The 14,918-nt window shown below is 36.8% G+C and overlaps 2 protein-coding genes across 4 annotated transcripts; one reads left to right on the top strand and one right to left on the bottom strand.

Annotated features, from left to right (window-relative positions):
* Positions 1-46: 46 nt before the first annotated feature.
* Positions 47-4,871, bottom strand: LOC129569827 (rhomboid-related protein 2-like). Of its 2 annotated transcripts, XM_055449004.1 has the most exons (6): positions 3,903-4,838; positions 3,503-3,758; positions 3,285-3,353; positions 2,845-2,950; positions 1,066-1,408; positions 47-997 (listed from the first exon to the last, which is right to left on the bottom strand). In XM_055449004.1, the coding sequence occupies exons 1-6, from the start codon at positions 4,068-4,070 to the stop codon at positions 674-676; spliced, it is 1,266 nt and encodes a 421-aa protein (XP_055304979.1). In that variant the 5' UTR covers positions 4,071-4,838; the 3' UTR covers positions 47-673. The 2 variants fall into 2 exon arrangements, with proteins under 2 accessions (XP_055304979.1, XP_055304989.1); XM_055449014.1 differs by lacking the exon at positions 3,285-3,353 and having other exon boundaries at positions 3,903-4,871.
* A 341-nt stretch (positions 4,872-5,212) lies between these two features.
* LOC129569813 (tectonic-like complex member Mks1) lies at positions 5,213-7,360 on the top strand. Of its 2 annotated transcripts, none has more exons than XM_055448995.1 (5): positions 5,213-5,439; positions 5,512-5,876; positions 6,018-6,334; positions 6,473-6,704; positions 6,789-7,360. In XM_055448995.1, the coding sequence occupies exons 1-5, from the start codon at positions 5,363-5,365 to the stop codon at positions 7,247-7,249; spliced, it is 1,452 nt and encodes a 483-aa protein (XP_055304970.1). In that variant the 5' UTR covers positions 5,213-5,362; the 3' UTR covers positions 7,250-7,360. The 2 variants fall into 2 exon arrangements, with proteins under 2 accessions (XP_055304970.1, XP_055304962.1); XM_055448987.1 differs by having other exon boundaries at positions 6,419-6,704.
* Positions 7,361-14,918: the final 7,558 nt, after the last annotated feature.

The raw sequence follows: 14,918 nt of genomic DNA, 5'->3' as shown, positions 1-14,918 counted from the left end.
TTTATAATGTTTAACTACGGAATTGAAGAAACAAAAGCGCCTCATGTGTAAGAATTTGTAAAGTCATTTTTTATTGTTTCCATTCATTCTTGTGCATAAACGCTTCGTGATCGATACAGAAATAATAGCGTAGCCATGTGAATATAGCCTGGCTCTGGTGTTTATAAAATTGTGCACGCGACAAACTCTTTTCGTTGTGATATAGTACTGTTTTTCCGTGTGGATTGAAATGCAAAATTTAACATTAATATAAATAAATCACGACATGAAACAACTATGACATGAAATTTTCTTACTCAATAGAAACTAGATCGTTGTTCTCTAACATATACTATACTCGTTGCTTGAGTATTTATACAATTAATCGATCGATATATTTTTATATAACTTCAACCCTAAGAACAAGGAAGAGAAATCTTCTCGTAACCTCAATAGAATCCCTCAAATGCAACATTTGAAAAATCTCTCCTAAAAATGCTTTTGACATTAGATTGTGTAAAAACAGACATCAAAAAGTTTTCTAAAAACAGACTAAATATGAAAGATACATTCTTAAAATACTAATGGCTTATCGAATTGATACAATGTCATTCATTTTTTTCTAGTAGCAGTAGATAGCTTTTTCGGATTTGATAAAATGTCATTTTTTAATGTAAACGTTTGTACGATTTGTTTACTGGTACTGTCCTTTGAACGGTTTGTAACGCGGGAAATGTTGGCCGTAGAAGATGTGAATGGAAATGCCGGTAATCATCAAAAGGAAGTATAAGGTTACAGCGCACCACCACAACCAGCGCTCCCATCGACGAACTTTGAGGTTTCGAAGTACACCAATTCCTACGAGTAGCCCAGCAACCGCACCACATAAATGTGCCACATAACCAACTTGATCATGGATATCGTTGAAGTGACGCCAAGCAGCGAAACCAACATCAGTGATGCAGAAAATCAGGAACACGAATAATTGAACGATAGCGTATTCCATTTCTTTCCAATTCTGAAAAATGAAAATAGAGGGATTTAGTCCATGCATATTTAATCTCGCATTTTAATATTGGATCTTACCATAATAATTGTAGCGATGTGTGCCGTGATTAACGCGTACACACCACCACTAGCACCAGCCAAGTAGATATTTGGGCTCACAATCGACGTTCCCATCGAACCAGCCAAGACACCGGCCAGGTAAACAAGTGCCACACGCCACCAATGATGGACCAACTCAAGTGCAACGCCCAAAAATATTTGAATAATCAAATTCATCATAATATGCATGACGCCGACGTGAACAAACATGTATGTAATGAACCGCCATGCCTCAACACGACGATATGGATTGTAGATAAACAAAGTTGCGGCTGGTCCATTTGTATTCTCACCGACTGGTTTATGGTTGTATTCATCATCACTACAGTAAAACAACAAAACAAAAGGCAGTTTTAATACCAAACCAACGACAATTACACTACTCAACAAATTTCGAAAAAAAAAAAATCCTCCAAAAGGAGAAGACTCTTTTTCATGGTTTTTGGGGCCGCTGAATCCGAATTTGGCCTTGGTTTGGCTCTAGCAGCTCTAGTTTTTGAGATATAGCACAGGTGCGATTTTAGCATATTCAAGGTACTGTTGTCTCGAAAATTAAATATTTTTGAAATAATATTCTACAATGTAATAGTAGATTCTGGTAGAGGACCTCAAAACCTTCTATTTACGCTCCTATTTGTCTCAATATCTCGATTCTGTCCAAAGTTATAGCACTTTTTGTGAAAAGTTCAATCCAAAAACAAGACGTTTGGTCTACTTTTTAGCGCTTTGAGCCACTAGAAATACAGCATATCGTTGTGTTTGGTATAGTTTCAGTCTTGAATGTTGTAGAGGAAGACTATACGAAGATTTTAAGTGCTAGATGGTCAAAATTTGTGCACTGGTTTGGTGAAAATTCGCTGTCAAGAGTATTGACTAAGTTGCAAGTTGAAGGAAATTTAATATCAAATGGAAGGCTAAAAAACACACTTATGTTATTCCAATCGATATAAAACTTTCAAAATCTTATTTTTTCAACAAAAGACAGAATTGCAAAAAGTTTGAGGCTGATCAGATTCAATTTAAGGGTACCTCCCATACAAATGTTCTGATAATATCGACCAAAAATTGATATATTTGTATGGGAGTACTCGTATTTGTATTCCGATTGGCATGAAAATTGCTAGAATTCAATTATTTACTAAAAAAAATGGGATTCTGAAAGTTTCATGTTGATTGGAATATCATAAGTGTATTTGTATGATATTTAATTTCCTTGAACTTGCAACTTGCTCATTAAACTTGATTGCGAATTTCCTCCGAACCAATGCACATATTTTTACCATCTAGCACTTAAAATCTTCGTATAGTCTTCCTCTACAACATTCAAGACTGAAACTATACCAAACACAACGATATGCTGTATTTCTAGTGGCTCAAAGCGCTAAAAAGTGGACCAAACGTCTTGTTTTTGGATTGAACTTTTCACAAAAAGTGCTATAACTTTGGACAGAATCGAGATATTGAGACAAATAGGAGCTTAAATAGAAGGTTTTGAGGTCCTCTACCAGAATCTACTATTACATTGTAGAATATTATTTCAAAAATATTTAATTTTCGAGACAACAGTACCTTGAATATGCTAAAATCGCACCTGTGCTATATCTCAAAAACTAAAGCTGCTAGAGCCAAACCAAGGCCAAATTCGGATTCAGCGGCCCCAAAAACCATGATAAAGAGTCTTCTACTCTTGGGGTGTTTTTTTGATGTATAGTAGTGTTATTATCGAATAAATCGTTGAAATTCCAACGTACGACTCACCTAAAGTAAATTATATCGACCAAAAACATTATTATTTCAACAATCGAAAATGTAATCATCGTTAACGGCGGCGGACAAACAGTCATGCTTCGTTCGTAGGCACCATCTGTAAAAACAAACAAAACGCATGATAATTCCTTTGTTTACTTTGGTTGAAGATTTCGCAAGCGAAAAGAAAGCGATGATTCACGATGATGAGTCAAATGAATGCATATTTCTGGTATGATGAAAGGCAGACGATTATTTAGTTAGACGATGAAACAAATGACCAGTTAAAGATATAAATTGAGTTTGCAACCACCCCATATGATTGTATTTAGTTTGCTTTAAATGTGTGCATGAATTAACGCATGATCACAATGGAATTTCCATTGAAGCAAAGCGATTGATATAGATGAGAAGCCATTAGCCATATAAAGCACGTTGTAATAGTAACAAACCTATTGATTCGAAAGATAGCTGCGATTGATTAAGAGAGCGTTGGTTAAAACTACGCGCGCCAACCACATCTGTTTGGTTAATTAACTTCTTGATTAGTGACAGAATATTTTAAAGATAGATTGTTCTGAGAAGTTATTGTTGTAAAGAGAAATTGTTTGGTTTAGAGAGAGAGAGAGAGAGAGAGAGAGACACGCGTTTATGCGTGTTTCATTTTTACCAGTTTCATCTGCTTCGGGACGATGTGGTGATGGCACTAACAATTTGCAATACTTGAACACCAAACGCGAGAAAAGCCATTCCTGTCTTAAACTGAGTTGATAGAACTCCTCAAAATCGAGAGCACCATCCGAATCTTCGTCCGACATCCGAAGAATGTATTTCGCCAGGTAGTCCGGTAATTGTCGACATTGGAAATTTTTAATGTGTTGCTTCAATTCGCGTATATTCAAGCGACCATCGTTGTTAGTGTCCAGCTAAAAAGAAAGGATTTTAATGCAATTGCTTCATTTGAAATGGTTTCAGCTAAGCTAATTAGCTTTGCCATCTTTGCAGAGATAGGACAAAACAAGCCAGAACTAAAAAGACCAAAAACATCAAATAAAATCAGAGATTCTAACCGATTCGAAAATTTCATGCATTTTTCGGCGGTCAGCGCGTTCTTCTTCTGAGGTCATTCGTTGTAAATTATTGTGCTCTTGATCAATCTCTTGTCGCAGTCGTTGTAAGCCCTCCGTATCATAGCTCACCATTCGTTGCATTTGAACTTGTTGCGTTTGTTGCGCCATTTTGTCAACTCGTTGCGAAATGCCGTACACACGATCAAAAAATAAAGCCGTTCACCGAAAACGAATTCGTTGTTGAAGATTTGAGCCGAAGGTTCTTTCGGTTGAATCAATTAAGTGATAATTATTGTTTAAAATTTGGGATAATATTCCAAATGGTGATAAATAATTAATAAATCTAATTAGAGATAAGTATGCACACTAAAATGCCACTATTTATCACAGTTCTCAACAGCTTCGGCTTCACAACTAAGCACTTCAGTCTTATTCACTAGTTCAGTTTTTTATATTATACCAACAATATAATCGAATTCTCTCTTTTCACTTATCAGCACAATGATGAAGTAATCGATTTTTAATCGATTTCGTCCGACAATAGAATGCGAAGAAAGAATTTCAGCACGTTAACAAAAATTTCGTTAAATTCATACTGCACGCAGCACTCCGTTGTGGTTTTGCTTTATCGGTTCACTCTTCACATTTGCGATCTTCAATTGAACTACATTCAAATCGGCTATTGGGTTGGGTTCTCCAATCGAACACAAATCGTTGTTAAGTGTTTTTGTAGGTTTTTTCAAATTATTCACCATCACAAACACAATACTTGCTTTTTGTATTGTAAGCACTTATACGAATAATTTTACGTTGGGAAATTGTTTGGATAATTGACTGACTCGATCTTTGTCCGCTAAATGACACCGACAACACAAACCTTTGTCACAACAAAAACGGTGCGAACTGAACAAGCGCTTGGTCTGAACTGAAGGCACGTCGTTGCATGTCTTCGCTTTGATAATTATACCAACGACAAAAAGGGAGGGAAACTTCATTATCTTGACGGATAAAAGCTTCTTGAGATTACCGCAAACAAACACATACGGTGGTTTTGCAATGTTTTTAGTGGATTTCTCTTGTTTTTGGTGATTGGGGGATTTTTTTATGTGAAATATCATGGGAATATTGAGATATTTTTGTTTGATTGTGTGTAAAAATGTGATTAAATGTTTGATAATAATCGAGCACTTTGAGTGGCTTCCCAATAGATGGAGCGTCAATCGTCCGCATTTCGAAGCTTCAATTCAAAGTTAAAGTACATGTGGTGCCACATATCGAACATACATATCCACCAGGTGGATTGTGGCCTAACTAACCGCATTGGTCAGGTGAAATACGAATTGTATGTGTTTCTAAGCAACGAAATTGTATACAATTGGAACTACACGGAATTTCTGTGGAAAGGTAATCAGAAATTTCATCGACAGTAAACAAAGGGTGAGGCCACATTTCACATCGCAATGTTTTTGAATAAGAGTTTCGATAAGAAAACGGGCATTTATCGTACCAAAGATAACATTGATAGCTTTCGATTCAGGTATGCATATTACCATTTTACGATTGGTTTTAAGAAATACAAATGGAATCAATTTCATTTTTCCCTTCATAGAATTACACTGAAAACGTTGCATTCGTTTGTAAAAGTGCCAAAATTTAATGCAGAACAATTGAACGATGCCGAAGATTTGGACGAGATAGAATTTTACAACTTTCAGTGGCAACAGAAAGTGTTCAGCTCGGCGGAGATAAAGTTGTACAGCGATTTGGAGAATTGTAAGAATGACCGAACCAAAGAGTATCACAAACGAATCACCGAAGTTAATCGATATTTGGATGAAAATGGTGCCGTATGCTATACGGGCAAAATATTTAGCTATATCAATGAGGATAACTATCACGAACGCGATTCTGAGCGAAACGAATTGGCTGAATGTATTGAACGGTATGGACAATGGGAGAATAACAGCGAATTTGGTGGGTAGAGCAAAATTTGGATGGAATTTTTTTCTTGTTCGGTTCAGTTCAGTTTCATTTGTACCGATGAATTTTCGCATACTAAATGTGCTCATAAATTGTGTGTGTTCCATTCCATTCCGTTTCGTTTCGGTTCCATAGTGGGTGATTTTTTCCCAGAGGATGCAAATGTCGATGAAATTCAGCGTGCCCGCTTCAAAAACCTTGGCCAATTCGAATGCATGTACATAATGGCCGATTTGAAGAAAGAAATTTTATTATTCTCCATAAAATATCGATCTAGCGATGGTCTACTACTAATTTATCCCGATTTAAATAACATTGACGCAAATCCGTATCTCAAAGAGATCGTCTTCGACAGTCGAAATCTGTATCAATTTGCCATGGAAAATTTATCAATGGATTGCCAGAATGAAGTCGTTCAGTTGAAAAATGACATTGAGTTGCTGGCGAATAAAGTGAGTACATCAACGTCGAACATGTCCAACGAAAATTGAAAATAATTGATTGTTTGATCCTTTTCTTGACATTTTGACATTAAGTTATCGGATTTATTTATTAAAACGCCACTATTATTCGATGTGCCGGAGAAACAGTATGCGACCGTGTGCCTGTATTTCGAGATTCAGATGGCGGAAAACTTTGAGTATGATGCCATTCACATAAAATATGAGATTCATTTGCCCGATGATTGCCAAACTATTGACGGAATGTCACAATTAAAGGGATGCACACATTCATCGCGTCGCGATGCAATTGATGGTTGCTGGTTGATTGGCTACTGTCACGAGTTGACACTATCGTGTCGACTCGATTGCCTACGTAAAGGTATACATGCCTTGTCACACTCAAGATGGTGTGTGGTGATGAATGGTTGTTTTAAACATTTTCCGCGTTTTTTTTCTCTTTTAGAAACAATAAAAATCGCGTATGAAGTCATTTCAATCGATAGCTGGAGTCGTGAACGAAGTGAAGGCTATGCCGTGTATAGTGTACCGTTGTTGGCTGGTAGTTTTGTTGAAAAAATCGATTGCTATCGTGATTTAGGTGACAATACCTGGTTGAATTGGATTGAACGGTATTTCATTGGAGGTCGACGAAAAGTTCAAATTAACAATTTCCACGGCATTACCGCAAACAACACTAAAAATGCATTGAATCGATACGGTAACTGTACACAATCCACCGGTCAATTAAGTATTAGGCGGAATGTTGTGATTCAACGGAATATTGATGAAATCGATGGTGGCAATTTCGAAAGGAACCAAAGTGTGCGTAGGAGTCAAAAACTTCCGACAATCAGTAGCGTATTGCTGGCCTATCATCGAGCTCGAGAAAAACTGGAATCCATAGCTGACATAAATGACTTTTAACCATCGTCGCTCGCCATAAAGATTATTAATTTTTTTTCTGTGCTTTTCAAATTGGTATTGGTCAAATGTGCAGTTTTTTTTGTGTGTAAATAAAAAAGTATATTCAACAAAAATAAACTCTTTTTTTCTTGTCATTTTTACTTTTCCGTACACACCGTGTCAAGGGAAAGTATAGGAATTGATCCCGAAAACTTTTTTCGCAAAATTGGCTTAGATCATCATAAAAACTCATGAAACGCGTAGAAAACGCGCACTTTTTGAGACACTTTTCCGTTCGTGTGCCGTCGTCGTCGTTGGTGTTTGTTAACACGATAACTCAAAAAATAATTGAGATAATCAAAATCTGGAAATGCCAAAAGTTTTGTATCTGAAAAACTTAGTTAATGTTCGAAGATGAGCCATTTTCAATTTGATCCTGGGGTACTTGCCCTAAGGAAAACCTCAAAAAATTGACACTTTTGTATGGGAGGTACCTGTAAATCGACTCTGATTGGCTTCAAACTTTCTGGGATTTCATTTTTTGGGATAAAAATAAGATTCTGAAAGTTTGGAACCAATGGGAATCGATTTACGGGTACCTCCCATACAAAATTTTGTATGGGAGGTACCCACTAATCGATTCTGATTGGCTTCAAACTTTCTGAGGTTTCAGGTCGAAGTTTTCTTGGAAAAAATTGAGGGTCAAAAACCAAACTTCTGCAAATGCGATCAACATGAAACTTTCAGAATCTTATTTTTCTCCAAAAAATGAAACCCCAGAAAGTTTAAAGCCAATAAGAATCGGTTTACGGGTACCTCTCATACAAAATTGTCGAAGTTTTAGTTAAAGTGACCAATTTTTCACTTTATTTTCATTATTATATTTTCACTGCCTTTATTTCAAGAAAATTCACAAAAAATAACCAAAAGTACCTACGTACAACGGTACGGAAAAGTTCGGGATTACCAATGTAATTCTTTTTATAAACTGAATAAATCCATCGATTAAGTGTGATATTAAAATGCTTCCAAAAACTCGGTTCCATGAACATATTTATTAAACTTGCGCTGTGTGGTTGCTATTATCTCTCTGGTGTGAAGGGCCGTTGTAATGCCGTCTTATCTTCTATTTGAAACCATGAACGGACAAATAACGTATTTTTTATGGAACGATTTAAATTCCATTTATTGACGATATTCCATGGCATAAATTCGATCTCGCGTTGGCTATCTGGTTTGGTTGGGTCATAAGCCGTAGCCAAAAGAAAATGGAGCCAATGTTTGTGTCCACAGTTTTATCCACGGTGCCTCTGGCTTACCACCAATTTATTTTCTACTTATGGATTAGTGGGCATGAGAAAAGAATTTCTACAAAAGAAGCTTCATTGTCGGTGGATTTCTTTTCTTCTTTTCTTCTCTTCTTTCGTGGTCGACATTAGCCATTTCCATCGAACTTGGACGTCGATTATGTACTTGTACATACAAATTTTATATTTCGCAGACGAAATGATCAGAAAATGCTGAGCAATGGTAAATCTCACTTGAAATTGATATGACTTTTATTTGAGCATGCGATGGCTTGATTTCAAGTTGAAACGCTGAGAATGAGACAAAAATCGATAGTTGTCATCATTCATTTGGTCCGAACGAAGCAGTGCAATAGCAACAGAAAAACCATGCTGTAACTAAAAAAGCCAATTAAATAGACAAATTATGTCATTAGTTGTGATTGTGATAAACAACATTTGCTACTGAAAATGTGCACTGGCATAGAGCATGAGCATACGTTCAATTTCATTTCGTTTAATCGAGAAAAATTGCAGAAAATAGTTGTCGAGTGCTTTCGTGTTCTCCGGGTGACACATCCAAGATGTCGGTCGTTGACAACCGGTGAAATCGTTTGATGATGATGATATTACGTCTGGCGCGGCCGCTATTGTGTAGCTATTTTTGTTGTTGTTGTTTTTGCTGCTACTGTTCCTCTGTTGTTATTTCATTTTTGTGGTTTTTTTTCATGGTTAGAAGGAGCGTGTATATATGGTGCAAAGCCCAATGTATACTATTTGTGTGAATGCCGTTGCTACTGGTTGCCGGAAGAAGAATTCGTCAAAAAGTACAAACACCATGTACATATAGATATATAAAGAATTTACGTAACGAAATAGAAAATAAAAGCGGTACAATATCATGACAATAGATGGTGATACACATAGAGCAAATGCACAAATACACATAATATAAATTGCACATAACATAATTAAGATTGAAAAGACGATTTATTCACGCTCGCAATATCTCAAATAGGAATTTCCATGAGCCAACGACATGCTTTTGATTCCACGCGATGAACGCATTTAATACTGTCTTTGAGTGCCAAGTATTACTTGGAATAGAAAATTAAATATCCATTACTAAGGTTACAGTTGTGTGTTAATAATAAGAAGCTCATTGTTCGGTCTACTGAATCTGAAAAATGTTGATTGAGGCATTAGCTCATGCTCTCAATGTGCTGGAGATTTCATCAAAGGTGCAACAACCAGAAAACGGAGGAAATCATTGCGCGACTGGAGTCTTTTTTCTGAGCTATTACTTTTTATCAAAAAAAACGAGAAAAATTTCATCATTTTTATTTTTAATTCGTTCGTTAATTAGAAGTGTGCAAAATGCGAAGGAAATTCAAAAAATAATTTCGCCAACGCGTGCACCTTACAAGAAAACAACAACTTGATAAAGCAGTCATGCTGTTCTTGAAAATCACCAAAAATCGAAAGAAAAACGCCATGGAGAATGAGAAAGAGAGAACAGAGAATAACAACGAAACAACGTTAGAAATGATGAAAAATGAAAAAAGCACCAGAATGAGGCCACATTGTATAAATATTAATGTCATTCGTCAAGAAGTACGTTGTACACATACACACGGTGCTTTTCTATAGCCACCAAATGAAAAGCAGTCGCAACAATAATAACAAATCGTTTTCATGTAGAAAATCACAAACAATTGACACGCAGCTAGTAAAACGATGGAGAACATAGTAAAATGGTCAGAATGGATAACGACAGAGACAGAGAAATGCATATATAGATATTTATTAGAAATAGAGAAGAAAAGCGACGACGACAACAAACATAAACGCACAAACACATAAACATACACACACAGGCACATATTGAAACAACGAAAACTGTATTAACGCCATTAATAAAGTGCAACGATGCGACGGTCGTCGAACTTTTCCATGTTTAATGTTCCATTTTAACACATTTTCTACATAGATCGAATAGCAACGAATAGAGCTAGAGAGAGGACAGAGGACGTTCAATGCATGAACTATCTCGTTTTCGGTGTGAGAATGCCCCGTTGTGTGCTCGTTCGCCATATCGATTGTTATACAAATTTTGTAGTGCTTTAAGTTGAGACTCGAATATGTTGTGTCTTTATTGTAAACTAAATTCACTCAAATACACTTACTCTCTGTCTATCTCACTCACTCCATCCTTGCCTTGTTCAATGTTTATATTTGTACTTTTATCAAGTAACGTTCGCATACAATTTATTCAACATTACACTACCGTCCAGCCGAACATCATTTGAATGCTGAAAACGACGTGTTTAAAATACATAAAACAAACAGATTCATAAGTGTTATAAAAAATAATATTGATAAATGCAGGGAATGTCTGCACGTAGATTTATTCAAATAAATTAAAAATATCAAATAAATTTATTCGATATTGTTCATGCGTTGCATTGTTGTAACGCATCTGCAGTACAAAGTTCATATTCCCTTCCGGATTTGCCAACTCAAATTTGAGGGTATTCTGAACGGAATTCGGCAAAAATAATGCGATTTAGCATCCCAAAGGGATGCGTACTGGAGGACTTTACTTCCAGAATACAATGGACCAGGTCAGATCCACCTGCTCCACAGGATTCACTTCCACTGGAGAACTTTGTACTGCAGATGCGTTACAACAACGCAACACATGAACAGTATCGGATAAATTAATTTGATATTTTTAATTTATTTGAATAAATCTATGTGCGGACATTCCCTGGATAAATGCTTTGCTAGAATGACAGAGAGATAGAAATTGAACAGGAAAAAAAGTCAAGCAGGCAGCAACAGCAACAACAACAATTTGTTAAATGTAAATAGAACTCTTCGTTTTGTGTGTAAATAAGCCGAGCGAGCGAGAGAGAGAGAGAGAAAGACGTGTAAATTGTATTCTAAAATTGTATGTGAATATAGCACGTCGAGTGGCGTCGTTCTTTTCCATTTTTTTTCTTCTTCTTTCGTTGATTTCTAATTTGCGCCATTCTGCAAAACGGAAAACGAAGAAATGACAGAGAAAAACATACAATGAATAAGTATTAAAATTTATGGATGAATCTTTTGATGCGGTGTGGTTCAGTGTATTTCGCCAGCGCGAAGAACTGAAGTCATTGTGCATATAATATGCTTTGCTGGGTATTTGTAAGCAACATTTATAATTTACATTTGAATAAAACATTAGTGCAAATTGTTTGGCCGGGTTGTTGTTGTTGTTGTGTGTTTTTTTGCGCTGTCTCGCTCTCTCACTCTCTCCCATCGCAATTCGTGTGCTATTGATGGAATTAGCGTAGCTGTAGGCCAATAATGTAATGGATGTATGCACAATTGCCTGATGAATGGGAATAACAATGTAATTTTCCGATTGCCCGGTCATTCGTTGTGTAGGCGAAACAAATGAAATCACAGCGACATTAACTGAAACATTGATTTTATTACACATTGACTTCACATTCGCAGCATGAGAGTATAGCGAGTGTATATCGCGTATAAATGCGTAACAGAATGTGCGCCAAAGTACAAAGTACGAAATGCAAGCAATTTCGCCTGTTGTGCATCAAAACCCCATAAAAAACCAGCTCGTTATAAATGAATCAAAGATAGAGACAGACAGATAGCAATGGCATGGCATTAAACATCTGCAAATAGCGGTTTTTTTTCGATCTGTTTTTTCGATTGGGGCCGTATGCTTTCTACACTGTTCAGCGTTTTGTCTCCTTCAATCGCAGGCTAAGTGCAGAGTCAAAGGAAACGATCTGCCACGAACGCATAACGATATATATTTAGATGAACAAATGAACGAACGAGTGTATGCGTGACGATGATTGTTGCACCGAATTTTTTTCCCTCAGATTTATATACTTGAAAGCCAAACGTCATCTTATTCATCCCAAACAGCATTTTCTCGAAATGCGTTGAAAAAAAATGTATCCGAAAGTCATTTCAAGATAAGCAGAACGGTGAAATGCTTTCGAAAAAAAAACACGCGTTCTAAGCATACCTGAACTATACGATTCGCTATTTTGTTGCCGTTGTGCCCACTTTTTTTCCTTTTTCTTCTTCTTCTCGTTGTTCACGCCATTTTATTCGAGTCAAATCGTTTAATTTATGCCCTCTGCTCAAGTGTCCGGTTTGTTGAAACCGCTTGCTAAAATGACATCAAAATCAATTTCTCGTGTCCTCATTTTCCTGTTTTACGCGCGCTCGATCGCGATTCCTACAGACATCATCGTCTGAATATTCAACAACAAGACTTTGTTCAGTGTGTGATTCGTTTCTGTGTTGTTTTTTTTCCATCATCGTTTCTCTATTTCGAGGTGTTTTTGTTTTTCAAGAGTAGGTGGCAATAGGCCGCCGCGCGAAGCCAGTGCAGATCAACATTTATTCTTTCACTCTAAAAATAAGCAGAATGAAAAATGAATAGATAGATAAATGATGACAACGTATACAATGGCCGCGCGCGAAAGAGCAAGAGCGATAGATGGAGGAAGATCGGAAAGAAAAAAAAGCGCCAACCAAATAAGCAAAACACATCTGAAAGGCTATTTCGCTTCTTTATATTTTATGGGCCGCTTTTGTGTGCGGCTGATTAAAAGAGAGGAGTGAAAATAAATAACAAAACCGGTTTCCTTGACGTTGTGGTTCGTGGCGAGTCAGCGTCGAGACCAGCTTTTTGGTCTCGCGATGGTCGAAGGCACGCATAAAAATGCAAAGTGAATTCATCAACGACATGACACGACATGACACAGCATTTCATAACCAAAGACATATTTTGTTGTGTTTTTTTTCTGTTTCTCTCTCATTCTCGCTTCGTTGCTCACTCACTGTCGATGTGTTCCAAGTGAAAGAAGAAGAAGTAGAAAAAACCGCATTTTTTTTATGGAAAAATACTTGGGACGAAATAACATGTTTTGCTTGAACTACCGTAAACCAACTTGATTGCAATACGGTCTCTCGATAGCTATGACAGAGAGTCGCGCGCATATTTTGTGTGTGTCTGTGTGTGATATTCTCTTTTGGGCTCATTTTCGACATAAAAGCATATTAAATTGAATAGTTCTTTGAAGCAAAGAATTTTTCATTTTGCTCCATTCGAATGACACTAACGATGGTTGTGTGCTTGTTATGTATGACTTTGTAATGAAATGACCTAGTTGCAAAGTCGACTCTTTATTTGTTTTTGTGTGTGTCGGTAGTTGGCAATTTTTTGTTTTGTTCCATTTTGCATTCAAAAGCATGATCGCATAAAACAATTGCAGTCAATATTTAATTATTGCTCGGGCTCAAATGCAATCGACCAAATGGTTTCTTGATGAATGCTTAAAATAACTCAGTTTGAAAGCTTTGCCATGAACATTTCATTTTGGATTCCACAATGTTCAAACAGAACAACTTTGAAATCATCTCATTATGCAGCAGCAGCCGCATTCTTATTCATGCAGAATTTGAATATCATTGAAAAAACGAATCTTCGCAAACAATGCAAAAGAGAGAGAGATAGAGAGAGAGAGAGAAAGAGAGATAGAGAGAGAGGGAGAACAAATTCCCATGAATAGCGAAATGGTTGGGCCGAAACGATGACAAAAAGCGAAAAAAAATTGCAAAAATCTACAAAAGCATTTATTGAATAAGTGTTTTCAATTTAATTTGGTTTCCGTTTCTTTGTTGCGCTTGCAACAAATACAGTGGACGAACGAAAGAAAGAACGAAAAAAACAACCGCCCGAAACGCGAATCATATTATCATTCCGACGAGTGAGACGAGTGAAGAAAAAAGAGAAAACCCAACCATCTGTATGCATGTATGCAAATCATAATGGGTTTTTGCATTCGCTTCGGTTTGTATATTTTTAGCTCTAGTAAATGTGCATTTTATGTGTGTGTGTATGCAAATCATCATCGTGCAGTAATAACTTCATACCATAGGCATTTCACGCAGAGCACTCGATAGAACATGTACGAACAACACAGTCTCGTTTACACTCAAGTCTCTCACTCGTTGTGCATACACAAACACATAGACGGACATGAACATTTTCTTCTTTTATTGTTGCTGCCACCGCCGCCGCCGCTGATGCTGCCGTTGTCAAATTAAATGTTCTGCTCTCTTACAAGTGCAACACAAATGCCCATAAATATTAGACCAGCCCTGTTTCAAATGGTGGTGGCTGTTGCTACGTGGAATTACTTCGGATTCATTTTAAAGCCTCTTTAACGGAGCTCAAATCATCATCATCATCATCGATGGCTGGGCTGCTGCACACTGACACTGACACTGTGTACTGGGCCAGTCTACTAACTCCAGCACCTATGTTATTTACGATTTCTAAATACGTCGCATTTACACATAAAATTTAT

Source organism: Sitodiplosis mosellana, unplaced genomic scaffold (assembly GCF_009176505.1).
Source record: "Sitodiplosis mosellana isolate CC-2019 unplaced genomic scaffold, AAFC_SMos_1.0 Smas_scaffold_1, whole genome shotgun sequence".
Lineage (NCBI taxonomy): Eukaryota > Metazoa > Arthropoda > Insecta > Diptera > Cecidomyiidae > Sitodiplosis > Sitodiplosis mosellana.
This window is presented reverse-complemented; position numbering and strand designations above follow the sequence as displayed.